At 36.2% G+C, this 15,962-nt stretch overlaps 4 protein-coding genes across 4 annotated transcripts; 1 reads left to right on the top strand and 3 right to left on the bottom strand.

Annotated features, from left to right (window-relative positions):
- Nucleotides 1-2,744: 2,744 nt before the first annotated feature.
- Cbr-rsu-1 lies at nt 2,745-5,509 on the top strand (the record flags this gene model as incomplete). Its single annotated transcript, XM_002641452.1, has 4 exons — nt 2,745-2,832; nt 3,154-3,444; nt 3,499-3,767; nt 5,351-5,509. 4 exons carry the CDS (start codon nt 2,745-2,747, stop codon nt 5,507-5,509), a joined length of 807 nt encoding a protein of 268 aa, XP_002641498.1.
- Nucleotides 5,510-5,852: 343 nt separating this feature from the next.
- Nucleotides 5,853-6,555, bottom strand: CBG09791 (the record flags this gene model as incomplete). Its single annotated transcript, XM_002641451.1, has 3 exons — nt 5,853-6,098; nt 6,152-6,241; nt 6,427-6,555. 3 exons carry the CDS (start codon nt 6,553-6,555, stop codon nt 5,853-5,855), a joined length of 465 nt encoding a protein of 154 aa, XP_002641497.1.
- Nucleotides 6,556-12,317: 5,762 nt separating this feature from the next.
- Nucleotides 12,318-14,058, bottom strand: CBG09790 (the record flags this gene model as incomplete). The annotated part of the gene is made up of 5 exons (XM_045244137.1): nt 12,318-12,622; nt 12,676-12,715; nt 12,769-13,201; nt 13,243-13,883; nt 13,927-14,058. 5 exons carry the CDS (start codon nt 14,056-14,058, stop codon nt 12,318-12,320), a joined length of 1,551 nt encoding a protein of 516 aa, XP_045094113.1.
- Nucleotides 14,059-14,153: 95 nt separating this feature from the next.
- On the bottom strand, nt 14,154-14,609 carry CBG25876 (the record flags this gene model as incomplete). Its single annotated transcript, XM_045244136.1, has 1 exon — nt 14,154-14,609. The coding sequence occupies one exon, from the start codon at nt 14,607-14,609 to the stop codon at nt 14,154-14,156; it is 456 nt and encodes a 151-aa protein (XP_045098950.1).
- Between the last annotated feature and the right edge of the window lie 1,353 nt (nt 14,610-15,962).

Here is a 15,962-nt window from a genome sequence, read left to right as displayed (position 1 = left end):
CTCGGAATCGGTGGAGTCTCGAATTTCCGGGGTCTCTTTTTCGGAACTTCTTGTATTTAAATGCGCTCTAACGCCAATACGGTAATGCTACAGAAAAATTAGCGTTAATCTCGACGCGAAAGCTTTAAATTGAGCTACAAAGTCGCTACTCAGAGGAACCTGCATTCCATCAAAAAAAAAACGGAGGAAAAAATTATTTGAAAAAACGTTCCGGAAAAATACCGTGCGCTCCCACACAGAAAAAAAAGATCTGGCAGATCAAATTTGATCTACCATAAAAATTGTGTGCTTGGCAGGTCTAAATCAAGTTCGGTTTTTCAATGCGGATTTTTCTTTGAAAACACATATTGTCGGAATTATAAAACTGCGATCTCCGTGTATGCAGACTCAGTACAAAAATTGATTATTTTGCACTGAGTCTGACTCCGACAATAACTCCGACAACAACTCCGACAATACCGTATAACCTGTAATAAAAAAGCCTTTATACTGTAAAGTTTGAGCTCAATTATCTCAATTCCTATGTGCGATATCAAAAAGTGATAAACTGACAATTTCTTATAGCGTCATCAGAAATGTTTTGTCAGTTGACAACTTTTTGATATATTGCATAGGAATTGAGATATTTTAGCTAGAACATGATAGTGTGGGGGCAGAAGTTTAGACGAGAATTACATTTGAACCTTTTTCGACCAAACAACTTATAGTAAGTCGACGAATTCAGAAGCTATGCGGTTCTTTGTTCAAAATTTTCACTTGAAAACGAAACTTCTAAGATTCGCTAATCCATCCTCCCCTATTAAAAACTTTCCGAATTCTTCCAATTATGAAAAAAAAAAGTTTTCGGTGAAAAAGACAACACCAGAGAACGACATCTGCCGGACGATCAAACCGGTTTCTCTTCATTCTAACTTTTTTTTGTTTTGGAAGTAATGGGTTATAATGGAAGACGAATTTACGATCGTGTTTTACTGGGCGAAACAGAAAAAAAGCGAGAAAAAAAAATCGATAGCGTTATCAGGGCATCAGCTGAAACTGTAACTCAATAATTGGGGAATAACCGTGGACAGTTTCAGCTACTCAGTTCCGTTTTTGGGTCATATTATCAGAAAAAAAGGGAGAATTGGTATTTATATGCAAGAATACAAGGAATAGAATGACCGTAATCAATCGGTCCAAACAAAAAAGGAAAAGATGTGTGTTCCGACATCTATCTTCTTTATATTTTTTTTTCTTTGATCAGATCAATTTATTTCGTTCTGGTCAAATTAGACAAGACCATTTTATAGGTCAAAATGTAGAGAACTATGATTAATCAAATTAAATAAAAATTCTCTCAAAATTGATTTTTCCCAAAAAAAAGTGAGGGACAAGAGGAAGAGTTTGGCAGCAGACTGATGCAATAAAGAGACATGTGTGTCCTCTTCTTCTTCTTTTTTGTTTATTTGAGAGGATGCGATGGAACATTATAAATGAAGAGAAGTCAGACAATTATTAGGCGACGATAGGCGACGTGGCATATAGATGTTTTTTGGTGTGGATCATGGTTTAGAAAAGGAAATTTAGGAGAAAGTAGAGGAAGTCCGAAAAAGTTAAAAGCGACAAGAATGAGTGAAATGTTTTCGTTTTATTTTTTGCCTCGTCTAGAGAGAAAGGAACGATCTTATCGTTTTTTGCCATTGGAAAAAAAAGCGTAGCAACATAAAGAGGAAGTGAAACCTCTAAAAGAAGGACACCCTCGATCGCCAATATATCTTCGTTCGTGTAAGAAATATCAAAAAGTGATCAACTAATAAAATGTCAGTTGAACAACTTTTGATATCTCCTTCCGGAAAAAAGATACATCGGCTTAAAGTTAGGGACCCTTCTATTAGAGGTTTTACGGAAAGTATCAAAAATGAGACTGAAAAATTAAAGAATATTTTGGAGCTGTAGCTACAGTATCTGGCATGGCTTCAGACAATTTCAGAAGAATCAAAGTATCAATTTTTACTGTGTTTATCTGATAATAACTCAATTGATCCACTTTCCATCGAAACGTTTAAAAAACGATATTAGAGAAGATACAGATGAAGGTCCTCAAAATGTTACTTGAAAAAAAGGATTCATTTTTACTTGAAAAAAAGGATACAATTAAAAAAAAAAAAACTTTGAAGTACACGAGACAAAAGTGTTTTTTCTCGATCCCAATAGCCCTCGGAAAAAATCGATGAATCGATAAAATTGCAAATCTTCTCCTTCTTCCCGCTCAATGAACTTTTCACTGCTTCTTCTCATTTTCTCAAATGTGTCTAACTGTCTGCGTATACTATACAGTGTAATACTCTCTCGCTGTACACTCTTTTCGCCTTTTCTCTTCTCTTCTTCTTCTTTTCCATTCCCCCTAACCATCCAACCGCCTACGACGTGCTGTTGTCATTTCTCTTCTCCGACCCTCTCGTCGACAAATATAACACTCGTTTCTGTGTCTCACAAGTTCTTATACTCTTTTTTCATTCTTTTTTGTATTCCAGTTGGGTTTCCTTTTTTGACTGGAAGAGAAATGAATCCTCATTCAAGTGGAATGAGAATTTGAGAAAGATGGATACCGTTCATTGGATATTTTTTTTGAAAATTTCGTACCTCAATCTACAGTTCAAGTTATTTTCTTTCAGTGCCATTCCATTTGAATATCAAAATCTTTAATTTTTCTTAAACAAACTTCTAATTTGAAGTCTCCTCACATCGATATTTTTAGGTAAAAAATGCCAAAGGACAAGAAGAAAGAAGAAGTCACCGAGGTGGAGCATGTCGATCGTAACATCACCTTGTTCTCTCAAGTTTCTCATATGAGTAAGTTCTCTTCAAAAATTCATGATTAGAAAAAATAATTTTTGATTCTTTTGAGTTTCGAAATCACTCAAGATTTAAAAAATGTTTTTAAGTTCTAAAAAGAGACTGAATGTGAGAATACTACTACTCGGAAAAGCATCCTGTTTGAATAGTTCTATAATTCCATCATTTTTCTAATTAAAAATTCTTCTGACTGATTCTTAATGCATAGAAGAACGGAAGAGTCAACAGCTGACATGATTTTCTTTTCTCTGGTATCTCTCATCTATACACACTATTTATTTTCTCCATGTAATTCCTGAAGTAATCATTGAATTTCAGTCGAGGCTGAAACCATCACTCGTCTCACTTTGAGCCACAATAAGCTCACTGCTCTCCCAGCAAACATTGCTGATTTGATCAGTCTCACATCGTTAAACCTGTGGAACAATCAAATCGAAGAACTTCCATCATCCATTTCTTCTCTTCCGAAACTGAAAATCTTGAATATTGGAATGAACAAGTTGACGATTCTTCCACGTGGATTCGGATCATTCCCAGTTCTGGAGATCCTTGACTTGACCTACAACAATTTGAGTGAGAGATCACTCCCAGGAAATTTCTTCTTCATGAGTAAGTAGTTTCTAAATTGAAAACAAGAAACAACCAAAATTATTTAAATTCCAGAAACTCTCCGTGCTTTGTATCTGGGAGACAATGACTTTGAAATGCTTCCTGGAGACGTTGAAAATCTCGAAAATCTTCAAGTTTTGGTTCTTCGTGAGAATGATTTGTTGACTCTTCCAAGAGAATTGGGAAAGCTGACTCGTCTTCGCGAGCTTCATATTCAAGGAAACCGTTTGGCTATGATTCCACCAGAGCTTGGAAATCTGGAATTGATTGGTTCAAAGCTAGTTCTTCGATTGGAACATAATCCGTTCATTCCAAGACTTCAGGTAAGCAAAATTATATTTAAAAGAGGATTTGCATCAGGTTATGGGAAACCCCGTGCGGCTAAACCGTACCAGGATCCGCCTCCTGACTCCGCCCCGGGAAATTTTTTTCCGTGAAATATTTTTAGACCTGAGTTTTCAAAGTTGGTTATTCAGAAAATTCGAGAATATAAGAAGTTGAGATTTTCAAATGTTGAAAAAACTTATATGAAAACCAAGAATTCGTCTAAAAAGGTGTAGTTTTATACGGTGTATGAACTTCAAACTGTTTATACTCCAAAATAACGGATAAATATACACAAAAATTCTAATGACGATGAAACCATAAAATAAATGTATGGGAAGAATATGTATGTCAAGTTTGTATTACGTTATTCGAAAACTACAGAAAAGTTAAATTTGATTTTCTGTAGTTTTAGGGATAAAAAAGTAAAAGGAATAAAAACGTCCGATATGAAAAAAATATATACAAAAATTCAAATTTTGAGTTTCTGTATATTTTCCAAGGGCGAGGGAGAAGGGGAAATACGTGGAAGCTTTTTTTCTGTTTTCGAAAGTTATTGCGCATAGTTGAAAAGAAAAATGCAATATTAGGAAACGATTTTGCTCATTTTTCCTGAAAATCGTTTGAATGAAATACATTTTGAGCAAGAAGAAGGGAAGCTGGGAGTTCTAGCTGGGAGTGCTTCCAGACAAATAGTTATCTAAAAAAGTTATCCCGGATTCTCAAAATGCAAATCACTAGATAACTCCAGATTCACTTCTCCCCTGCTCGAAATATGTTTTTTTTCAAATTATTTTCAGTTAAAATGAGAAACATAGTCTCGTAATGTGGAATTTTTTTCAACTGTACACAATAAATTTCAAATCAGAAATAAACTTTCACGTTTTTGCCCCTCCTTATTTTCCAAAGAAATATTATTTTTTGTTAATTTCATCTGAAAGCGAATCTGTAGAACTCCCAGCTCTCTTTTTTCTTTGCCTCGCTCGAAATATATATCATTCAAACGATTTTCAAGAAAAATGAGCAAAATCGTTTCCTAATATGGCATTTTTCTTTTCAACTACGTGCAATGACTTTCGAAAGCAGAAAAAAGCTTCCACGTATCTCCCCTTCTCCCACCCCCTTGGAAAATATACAGAAACTCAAAATTTGTATTTCTGTATATTTTTTTATATTTGACGCTTTTATTCCTTTTACTTTTTTTCCTAAAACTACGGAAAATGAAATTCAACTTTTCTGTAGTTTCACATAGGTTGAATCAAAAGAGACAACATAACATCCAAAATTTTTATTGCTATTCTTGTTTTCAACCTTTTATTGTATATTTATACAGAAACATAAAGTTTTCGCCATTTAAAATATTTTCTGTATGCACTACTGAGAATATGCAATGTTTTTGGGGTTTGGGCAAAAAGTTTCAACATTTGAAATTGTCAACTTCTTATATCAAGAAATTCAGAAATTGAAATATTTCAATAATTCAGAAATTCAGGAAATATGTTTTTTTTTCACAATTTCTAGACAAGCTCAAAAATAGAAAATCCAGACTTTAGAAATCATTATAGCATTTTGACCTTTCCAGGAACAATTCGACGCAAACGGTGCCGCTGGAGTCTGGTCCCATATCAGAACTGACGACTACAGATACTTCTTCGGACGTCAAGAACCATCGTCCACTCCAGTTCCACCAAAGAGAAATAAGGAGAAGAAGGTGTCGAGAAAGGGAATTCAACAAGCCTAATTCTTTTCCAAATATCTAAATCAAAATTCAAAAACTCAAAGTGCTGCCCATTACAAAATGCTTTACTTTTACCGCCTTTATCGTGCCTTTATCTGTTTTTATAAGTTGTGCCTTTTATACGAAAAAAAAAGAAATTTAAAAACTGTAATAAAATAATCTTCTTCATCATTGTATTTTCATAAATAATTATGCATTTTGAATTGGGTCATTGTTATTTTTGAGAGAACGAAATGGTAAGACTAGATTATGGATGTTTGGGGGAGGAAAGGGCAACAATTTGAAAATAGAATTATGCGTATTAAAAAAAACAGGGAAATAAAATAGAAACCAGTGTTTGAATGAACTAATGATGCTTGAATATGGAGAAACAGGAGAAAACTCTTCTCAAATGACTTTTTCGCTTCTTCTTTGGAGGATACGGTAGAACTGTGAAACTTCTTGAAAATGAGCATTTGTGGACAGGAAACATGGGATTGATATGGGATTCTGGGATGGAAGAAGACGTGGTGGCAGATGCTGTGTTTCCAGTAGAAAAAATATTGCGAAGTGAGGAATAGAATCCAGTGGAGGAGCGGGTTTTGTATTCTTCCTGGAAAAAAAGAAATAATAAAACTCAATCGGTCTAGATTCCAAATTTCCCACCTGGAATTTCATCAAATCGTCAATCTCAACGAATCCAACAGAAGACGCTTTTCTACTATGACACGATGCAACGTCATCAGCATGTGGTTCCTGAAAATCAGAGCTCATCAGTTCGTGTTGACGACTATAAAATTGTTGCTCAATGAGCTGTCGAGTAAGTTTGATTGACCAATCAAAAGTGATTCATTCAATAAAAGTACGGAAGATAAGAAGGAACATTCACGAAAAGTGACGTTATGATTCATAACTTATGAATTCGTTAATAAAAAACCTACCATATTTGGTGATAGTGACTGCTCGATATACTGTAGTTTCAATAGATTTCGTACGTGAATCGGATGTGTTCTGGGTGGCACTTTTGGAGGAAGAAGGGGCGGAGCCTCTTCTGAACTCTCGTTCTGCATTTCTTCGTCGGGTTCTTGCGGACCGGTAGAAGGATATTGAGGGTGGAATTTTGAATTTTTGAGTGCTGCAATAAGTTAATTGAGTTATTGAAAACAAGAAAAAAATCTAAATAAGTAGACAATAAGAAATAGGATGTTCAGAGTCTTAGGGAGGAGAAAAAAGAACTAATCCTTCTAAAACTGGAAAAACTCTGCTGACTTTAAGTAGGCGATAAGAACTATTTGATAGATTTCCGGAAACGGTCTTTTCTTCCCAAAAAAGTAGGTATTTGAGTAAAGAGACCGTCAGATGTGTTATCAGTTTTAAAAAATGGTGAAAGAGTAGGGGAAATGGAGAGATTTAGAGAAAATGAATGAGGGGGTGTAAATGATTTTTTGAGAAATGAAAAAAAGGTAAAAGTATCATTTCGGAGCATAAAAAGCATGAACGATCGTAGGAAAAAGTTAAATTGGTTTCGCTTTTGTGACTTCAGAGATATTACGGTAGTGAAAAATGATAAATCAATGGTTACTGTAGCTAATCCCATAAAATTGCTGAATTTAGTTTCTCGCTTTTTACTGATTTTTTTTCCCAACAAACCAAAAAAAACGTTTAAAGCGGGGGGGGGGGGGGGACAGGAGATTTTACGGGGGGATTTTTGGGGCCAGAGTATGCATTTACCGTAACGGTGTACAACGCTCAATGTCACTCTGCGTACAGCTGTCGCCCTCGCCTTTATGTATGCAATCGGGCAGCGGCTTTCTCTTTGCACGCGTAGCTCAGTCGGTAGCGGCGCCGCACCTTCAACACTCGCCTCGACAAGTTCAACTCCTCGAGGAGCATATTTGAACGGAATTTCGACAACATTATTTTTCTCATGTCCTCTTTAATAGTGAAAAAATTGTCGGAAAAAGAACGGGACTCGAGAAAATGAAAGCCTTAAAATTTTTTTTTGGTTACGGTAGCTGTTGTTGTGGGACCTTCCGCCACGGCCAACAACTTATCTCTTAAAAATCGAGAATTTCAAATTATTAATCCGGAACAGTGAAAAGGCTTATTGATGTGAATTTGTAATTATATAAATTCTAAAAAACATCCAGATTTTCAGATGAACCTATTTTTTGGTTAACCCAATCACAGAAAATTCAAAAATCGGCTGATCGGGAACAATCAAAAGTGTGTCTATTGTTCATCGTAAGAATGTGCTCTTTTTGCAATTTTTAGCGTAAACAAAAAACAAAATTCTGAAAATACAAAGTTCTGGAACACTCTAGAACATTCTTTCGAGCAAAATAGAATCGGTTGTTGAATCAGCTGATTTTCAGATAATTGGTTAGAAATCAAAAGAAACTGAGGAGATAAAAAAAGAGGAAAGAAGAAGAATACAAAAATAGATTATGAACAATGAAGAAAGTGATTTTGCTATCATCAAAAAATTCAGTTTTCGAAAAACATACGAGTTTTTAAATAGACAAAGGACGATATATTTTTGAGGGGGTGGGGAGACCAAAAAAACCTTAAAAGTACCATATTATTATTACTGATATTTTGTAGTCTTAAGACAGAGTCCTGATCAAAATGGGAAATATTGAAAAAATGATAAGGAGCAGAAAAAGAAGAAGAAGATGAAAGAGGAGGAGGTGGCGGGGGAATGGCATAAAATATTGGGGGCGGAAAAGAGAATTTCCGGTCTGTATCAGAAAAGACAAAAGCATGTTTTTTGTTATGATCATGTTCGTCTTTTGTCTCATTTTTTCCAGAAAGAAACTCGAATCAATATCTATATGATCTTTGGAAGAAAACATGATAATCAAAGGAAGGATTCTGAGAGGAAGTAACCGTTCTCCTAATCTAATAGTTTCGATTTAGTTTTCCAGACACTCCCGCCTCTAACTTTCTTGTCAACATGAGTTTTTAATATTTCTCTCAAAATTTATGTTTTATAGAAACGAAAGTTCTGGAAGTCACAAAATGTACCTCCATTTATGGTAGGTAAACTTTCAACCTGCCACGAGACTCTCAAGTTTTGTTTTATTGACTCAACTGGAATTGTAAGGATGATGTCAACTCGGAATGTTGACTCATGAGCTGAGCCTTTTGAATAAGAAAAAGAAGAAGAAGAAGTGTGATGAAATATTGGTTTTCCGGTTATGGTATTATTGAAAATTAGCTCATGAATCTAGTTCGATCTATGAGATTTTTATTTTCAAATCTGTACAATTTGTTTTTGTTGAAGAAGAGTACCGTAATCTTACTTACCATAGTACCGTTCAATCTTCCTTATATATAAAACGCTACACGCGTCTGTTGGTCCCCCTGTCACTCTGTGGACTTTTGAAAAACTTAAAAAAATATATAGATTAACGTGACCTTTTAAGAAAAATGATTAGCGAAGTAACGAACCAGTGGAACAAACCAACAACTAGGTTAAATCGCGCCAAAGGCGCACCAGCTTGCTGGTAACATATACAAAAACGGAAATTTCAGTTAGTTTTCGGTGATTTTGACTATTTTCAGGAGCATGGAGCTCGGTTGTCAAGGTTCCAATCACTTTGAAAGTTGTTGTGGGTGTAGAACAGACCTAGATTGAAAACTATGTAGTCACAGAATTTTTTGGAAATTCTTAGTTTTTCAGTTTTCTGCCAATTTCTGAAAGACACCCATTTTTGGCACTTTTTTGTACTATAAACGTAAAAAACAGTTGTCTTCCAGAAATCGGCGAATAGCTGTGATTGGAAACTTAGCAGTTGAGCTCCAGACTCGTGAAAATGGTCAAAATTCACTGAAAAAAATACGGTTTTGTATACCATAAAACCTGAAAGGGCCCCTTGACTTTTAACTTCAAGCCAATTTACCTCGGTTCCTATCAAAGATATAGAAAAGTTGTCAACTGAAAAAACTTTTCTGATGTTATGATAAACAATTTATCAGTTGAGAACTCTTTTATATCTTTGACAGGAACCAGGATAAATCAGCCCAAAGCTAATAGCTAGCGGGCCCTTCTATTACAGGTTTTACCGCATCTTTTTAATTTCAAAAATCATCAGAGAAAGTTGCCGAGAGTATATTCTGAGAGCAATTTGTGACCTGATTTACCTCTTTTTTTCGAATAATTCAAAATAGAGAACCCAAACATTCTGAAACACGAGAAATGTCTGCGATAATACCGACTACTGAAAACTCAAGAAACCCTGAAGGTTTCCCGACAGATCGCACACTTTTGAAACAATGAAAGTGAATTGATGAGGTCCGTTGTTTTTCCATAGAATAGAGTGACTCAAAGTGGATACCAGATGTGTCGGGCGAGTATAAGAAGAAACCTGTGATTTTTAGAGAAAGTCAGAGAATTTAATAAAAACGACCGGAAGTTGTTGAGAATCGGGGCAAAATGTGCCAATTTATTGCATTCTCAATGGCAATCAAAGAATGGACATTGTGATGTAGGAAGAGTCTTGCTTCGTGGGTGGATCGACATGACGTCAAGTACAGAAAAACAACAGGAAATACCAAAGAATTATCTGTCAAATGAGAAAATGTACAAAATAATCAAATGCCTGCTGGGAGAAAGAGGATAAAATACTTCAACAGAATTTAAAACTACCGTAATCTCCATTTAAAAATAAATTTTCGAGTTTCCTCTCAGAACTACAGTATAGGCCTATTTCACTAACATCATCTGTCGGCAAGCTAATGGAGAAGATTATTCACAAACACCTTATCTCTTTTCTTGACGACAACAATCTTCTCACTAACTGCCAATTTGGATTCCGTTCCAACCGAGGAACAGAATCCTAGCTTCTTTCTTATCAAGCATTCTTGCTCAATAATCACGTTTCCAAAACTACAACGCATAGTGTGTACATTGATTTCAAAAAGCTTTCGATACTGTTTCCTTCAAAAAGCTCATGCTTAAACTAACATCTTATGGCATAGTCTCTAAAATGCACAATTGGCTTTCCTCTTTTCTCATTGGCAGAAAACAACGAGTAATCGTGAATGGCGAGCTGTCCAGAGAGACGGAAGTCCTCTCAGGTGTTCCTCAAGGCTCAGTTCTCGGACCGCTTCTGTTTCTCATTTTCATTAACGACATAGGAGATAACTTTTCTTCCAACTTTCTACTCTATGCTCATGACTTGAAACTGTTCTCTACTAACCCAATGCATATTGAAAGTGATCTGGAAAAACTGGAGAACTGGTGTGATACATGGCAAATGAGTGTTGCACCCACTAAATGTGAAGCTATCTCTTTCTCTCATAAAAGACGTCTTAATAACACTAACAATCATTTTTCAATTAACGACGAGAGATTGCCAACTGTTCAGAGGATTCGTGATTCTTGAGTCATTCTCAATTCGTCACTGACCTTCTCTGACCACTTCGCTACCACACTCCGGAAAGCACACCAACGAATTAACATTTTCTTTAATGTTCTCCGCTCTAAAATGGATATTTTCGTAAAATGTTTTGTCATCTACATTCGCCCCATTCTTGAGTATGGTACAATTGTTTTCTCCCCCGTCCTCGAGCAAATCAAGCTTCTTGAAGGCGTGCAAAAGTTATTCCTGTTCCGATGTTACAAGAAGTTCAACTATCCCTATATATCCTACTTTGATTGTCTCCGTGATCACAATTTAGAATCCTTAGAGTACCGTCGACTTCTATCCGATCTAGTTTTTATGTATAAAACTCTAGTTTCCCGGGAAATAGCAATTGCCCATAATCTATTCATTGTCCCGTTTCATCATAATCATCTAAGACGCCACCCATATTACATTCGCTGTACATTAAAAAATGCTTCAAAACTTTCTGCTCAATTTCTTACTCTCCGTATTATATCCTGCTGGAACTCGCTTCCAAAAACCGTGTTCCCACCCTTTATTTCATCCATCTCTTTAAAAACTAATTTAAGTCATGTTAATTTATCTTCTTTCCTGTTCCTAGACAAACATAAACTCATTTGTTTAATTTGTAATACATTGATTTTATAAGTGACTGATAGTCCTGAATCAATAAATTATTATTACAGTAATCTTCAAATTTTTTATTTGTTTTGAATGTTCTCTCAAATCTACGGTAGTCTCAATTTTTTTCAAAATTTCCGAGTTTTCTCTCCAAACTACAGTCATCTTCATTTTTCAATTGTTTTGAATTTTTTCTCAAAACTACAGTAATTTTCAAATTTTTATTTGTTTTTTGAATTTTCTCTCAGATATACAGTAATCTTAATTTTTATAATTTTCGAGTTTTTTGTCTCTGTGAAAAAAAGACCAAGACACTTAAATCGCCATGTTTGGGGTTCATGGCTAGGTGGATCATTCTCCCTTTCACAAACTGACTATCAGATTTTTGCTCGCCTGGCCCTTTGTATGCATTCTTCGTTAAAAGTTGGTATTTGCAGCCAAACATAGTTCTTTAAAAAAACTAAACTTTGATTTATTTAGAACAGAAAAACATTTGCGGTAAACTTGGTTGGGTGAGTGGCGCGAAGCCAGATATAGGGGTGCCGAGATGGTGAACAATAAATTTGAGAAAACGTATTTCTTCTTATAGAAAGCCACTCTTGGAAGAGAAATACCAAGCAATTTTCAATCAACAGAATATTTGCCGTTTCATGGCACATTTTTAGAGGTGGCGTTCTATTAGAAGAATTATGGTACAGTAAAAAAGGTGGTAGGGATGTGCATAAAAAGAGGAAATTCAAGGGAGCAGTTAATTTGTATCAAAATAAAGATTGGAAAACTGAGAACAAATAATTTAAAGCTGGGCATTGTTCGAAAGATTTCTATTTCTTCGGTTTCTGTGTCTGATTTTCCTTCTTTTCTTCCTTAGTGGGAATATATTTCTTAATTCTAGGAAGTCTATCAAATGGAGGAACTCCGAAAAACATGGCAGCTGCTTCGGGTCTGTAGCGGTAGTTGATGAATAACTCCTGGCCAGTCTTCATAGCTTTTAACGTATAGAAACCAATTCGTAGATCTCCTTTGACGTATTTATATTTTATGTAGCAGTTTGGCTCATCCGAATTGTTGAGGAACCGAAGTACATTTCCGGCTCGCATAGCATCAACGTCACCACATTCGGCAAGACCTGAAAAAGTTTTTTAAAAAATTTCCTCATAGCTGGCTTGCCGAATGTATAACTGATATTGAGCAGGTGAAAAATTCCGCGGCGTTCTCCCTCCTCAACAGAGAGTCGTTCACCGACATATTCGCCTAGAAATTCTTCTTCATCACATCTTCTTGCAGGAAGGCACCATTGCCTGCAATCTTCGACTTTCCAACAAGGATTTTCTTCAAACCTCCTTTTGTCATTTCGTAATTGTCACATGACGAAAGTTCCAGTGTATCATCTTCAACGCACTGTCTACAAGTTAATTCTGAACACTCGAAATCGATTTCAAAGCATGGACACTGTTGGGTCTGACACATGCCCGGCGGGCACTCGCAACCTGGGAACTTTCGGTTACAATTGAAGTCGCAGTTGCAGAAGACTGTACAGAAGCGTTTGCATGGACAATTTCGAACCCCTGGCCCACAAGGACCAAGATGATCACATAGAGTTGTGTAATCTTCGTATTTTTTGTCCTTGCCCTTATTCTTTTCCCTTCTTTTCTTTTTGTCTTCCTTTTGAGCATGTCGAAAGTTTTCCATTCTGTTGGCGTAGCTTCTAAAACTACAAACTACAACGAACATTTCTGAAAAGCTCACTTTTGTTGGAATCCCATAGCATCAGCGTAACTGGCGGAATCGAGCAAACTTTTGAACCAAGAAGAGCATGAGACATTGGGAAAAAGCTTTGCAGTTTGACAGAAGTTCTTCACGACGCCTTTATCGTCTCGCATCAGAAGCATGTTGAGAAAATCAGAAAACTGACGTTTGGTTGATTTGAGGATGTATAGTTTTAGCTCCTTCGAATCGGTTTCTTCAAGGAATTCTTCCATTCGTGTTATCACCTCATAATCATTCAGATAACAGTTCTCCGAGCACTCTTTCTCACCAATTTTGATGTACCGCACAATGTAGTTTTTTCGAGTGTCGGGATACTTGACGTCAAAAGGAAACTTCTTAGAGTAGGGGAGTAATTCAGTCTTCATTGAATCTTTCAACGAATCCAATACTTTCAATATTTCCAAATTATCCTTCCCGTTTGAGTACTTCTTATGCAGTCGATCAAACGTTTCATGAATATCTTTGAGTCCGCCATAGCTGGGAAAAGTTTCGTAGAGTGCGTGGTGAAGTAGATCAATGTTCTTTGTTCCGGGTAGTAGAGCTATCAATGTTTTATAAAACATCTCTTCACTCGTCTCGGATTTATTCCTCCAATTTCCGTGCACACCTTTTGGAAAAGTCTGAAAAGTTTTAAATGCATTAAATAAAAGTCTGAACACGAACCCTGTGAAGGAATGCGTTGATGGCCTCGTAGTCTATATCTTCATCAGGAAACTCTCCGAATTGTGGAAAGTGTGACAACTGCAGCTCATCGTCACAGTAAATGTTTTCAGTCAATGGTTCCACGAACTTCATTTTTGTCGTTTCGGTTTTGTAGGGCTTTTTAAGTGGTGGTACAGTAATTTTTGTTTCGCCCGTTGTAGTGAAAGTCAATGGAACGTATTTCGCATTCACCAATGGGCCTTGTCTGCTACGTCTTCATCCTCGCTCAAGTGATAGGAGCAATCGATGTCATCCGAGTCATCATCAAGGAATAATGTTGCAAATTCTTTTTCAACAAAATCAGCCTTTTCTTTTAAAACTGTTTTAACAGCCAGCTCAACTCGTTTCTCTTCTAACTTGATCTCTGCTCCGGAAAATCTCAAGCCCTTCTCTTCGAGGTAAGAACTCTCGTCCACTTCACGAATGGACCAGTGGAAAATTTTGTCGCACGGTTTTATGTATTGGGTCGTTTTGTGTTGATAACTGTTTCTTTTTCGCTTCTTTTTCGCATTCACGGCGCCGGATGTCGATTCTCTTCTTTTTTGCTGAATATTTGAATTCGATACACGTGTAGTGTTCAAACTAGATTCAGATTGTCTACGAACGCGAAGACAACGCCTTTGGATGTCAGGAGAATTGGGCATACCCTGTAAAATATATCATTTGGATAAAAAAATCTAGTTTATGAACAATTTCATTTTAAAGATAACCAAAGTGATTTGCTGGTTCGAACGAACCTGTAGGAAAATATTGAGGTTATTTATGACAAAAATGTGTTTTTTACTCTATTCATAAAATTTCAAGGAATGTGGAGAAATTCGGTTGCCCGCATTTCTCGAAATTGTGAAAACAGGTTTAAAACACTTTAGTGTCATGAATAACTGCATAAAACTGCGAAAGTTTTGTCGCGGTAGCAAAAGCGAGGTAAATTAGATAATTAACTGTTTCTCGCGAAAGTTGGTGAAAAGCCAAGTCAAAAGCTTTCATCTTACTCTTTCAGCTCAGAAAAGGACGAATTGAAGCAAGGAAAACAAATGTAATTTTTGGCGCGCGCAAACATCGTGTCGAAGCCCATATGTCATGCATGATGTTCCTTTAAAAATCTACAGTAATACTTTGCAGCGAAACGTTCGACAGTAGACTGTTTCAAAACGATATTTCCAGAGTTTTTCTTGTTTTCCATTCACAACAGGATATATGCTGTACTATTCTGGTTTAAAAAAAGAAAAAAATCGGGACTGTGGAAGAGAAAATCCGGTAGCCATGACCGAAGGCCCGACACCGACAACTACCGTAACCTAGACACAATTTTTCCGGATTTTTTTTTGGTTTTCACCTACCGTAAAACCTCTAATAGAACGACACCCGGAACGTCCACTTTGAGCCTATATATCTCACTTCTTTTGAAAGGTATCAAAAAGTGGTTAACTAGTAAAATGTTTATCACGATATCAGCAACATCTTACTAGTTAGCCACTTTTTGATATCTTTTGCAGAAAATGAGATATATAGGCTCAAAGTGGACGATCCGGGTGTCGTTCTATTAGAGGTTTTACGGTATTTTTAGGTTAAGGTTTTTTTAGTTGTCGTCGTGGGGCCTTGCACCACTTGCATCCCACCTGTTTTCGGTAGGGTTGGACTGCAAGATGTTTTTTAGTCAACTTTGAGCTCATTTCATGGACGAAGATGACAAGAACAACGATGGAAATGAAGAAGAACGGAAAGGTCAAAAGGAGCAGACTTTGAATTCCTGTAGTTTTCTTTTCTATTTAGTATCTAAATTTCACAGAGCTGGATCACAAATTTTGCCTAATTTATGTTTCCTCCAATTTGAGTCGCAATTCGAAACTTCTTGCACGTCGGAGACTCAATTTTTCCCTGTATCCCCTTAACTTCTTATTTTTCTTGGAATAAATATCAAAATTTCGTATTTTAAATCTCAATACAGAAATTTGAAACTAAATACCAAGTATTAGGTTGGCTAAAAAATAATGAGT

This window comes from Caenorhabditis briggsae, assembly GCF_000004555.2.
Source record: "Caenorhabditis briggsae complete genome, chrIII, whole genome shotgun sequence".
Lineage (NCBI taxonomy): Eukaryota > Metazoa > Nematoda > Chromadorea > Rhabditida > Rhabditidae > Caenorhabditis > Caenorhabditis briggsae.
Note: the sequence above shows the minus strand (reverse complement) of the source record. Positions and strands in the feature narration are given on the sequence as shown.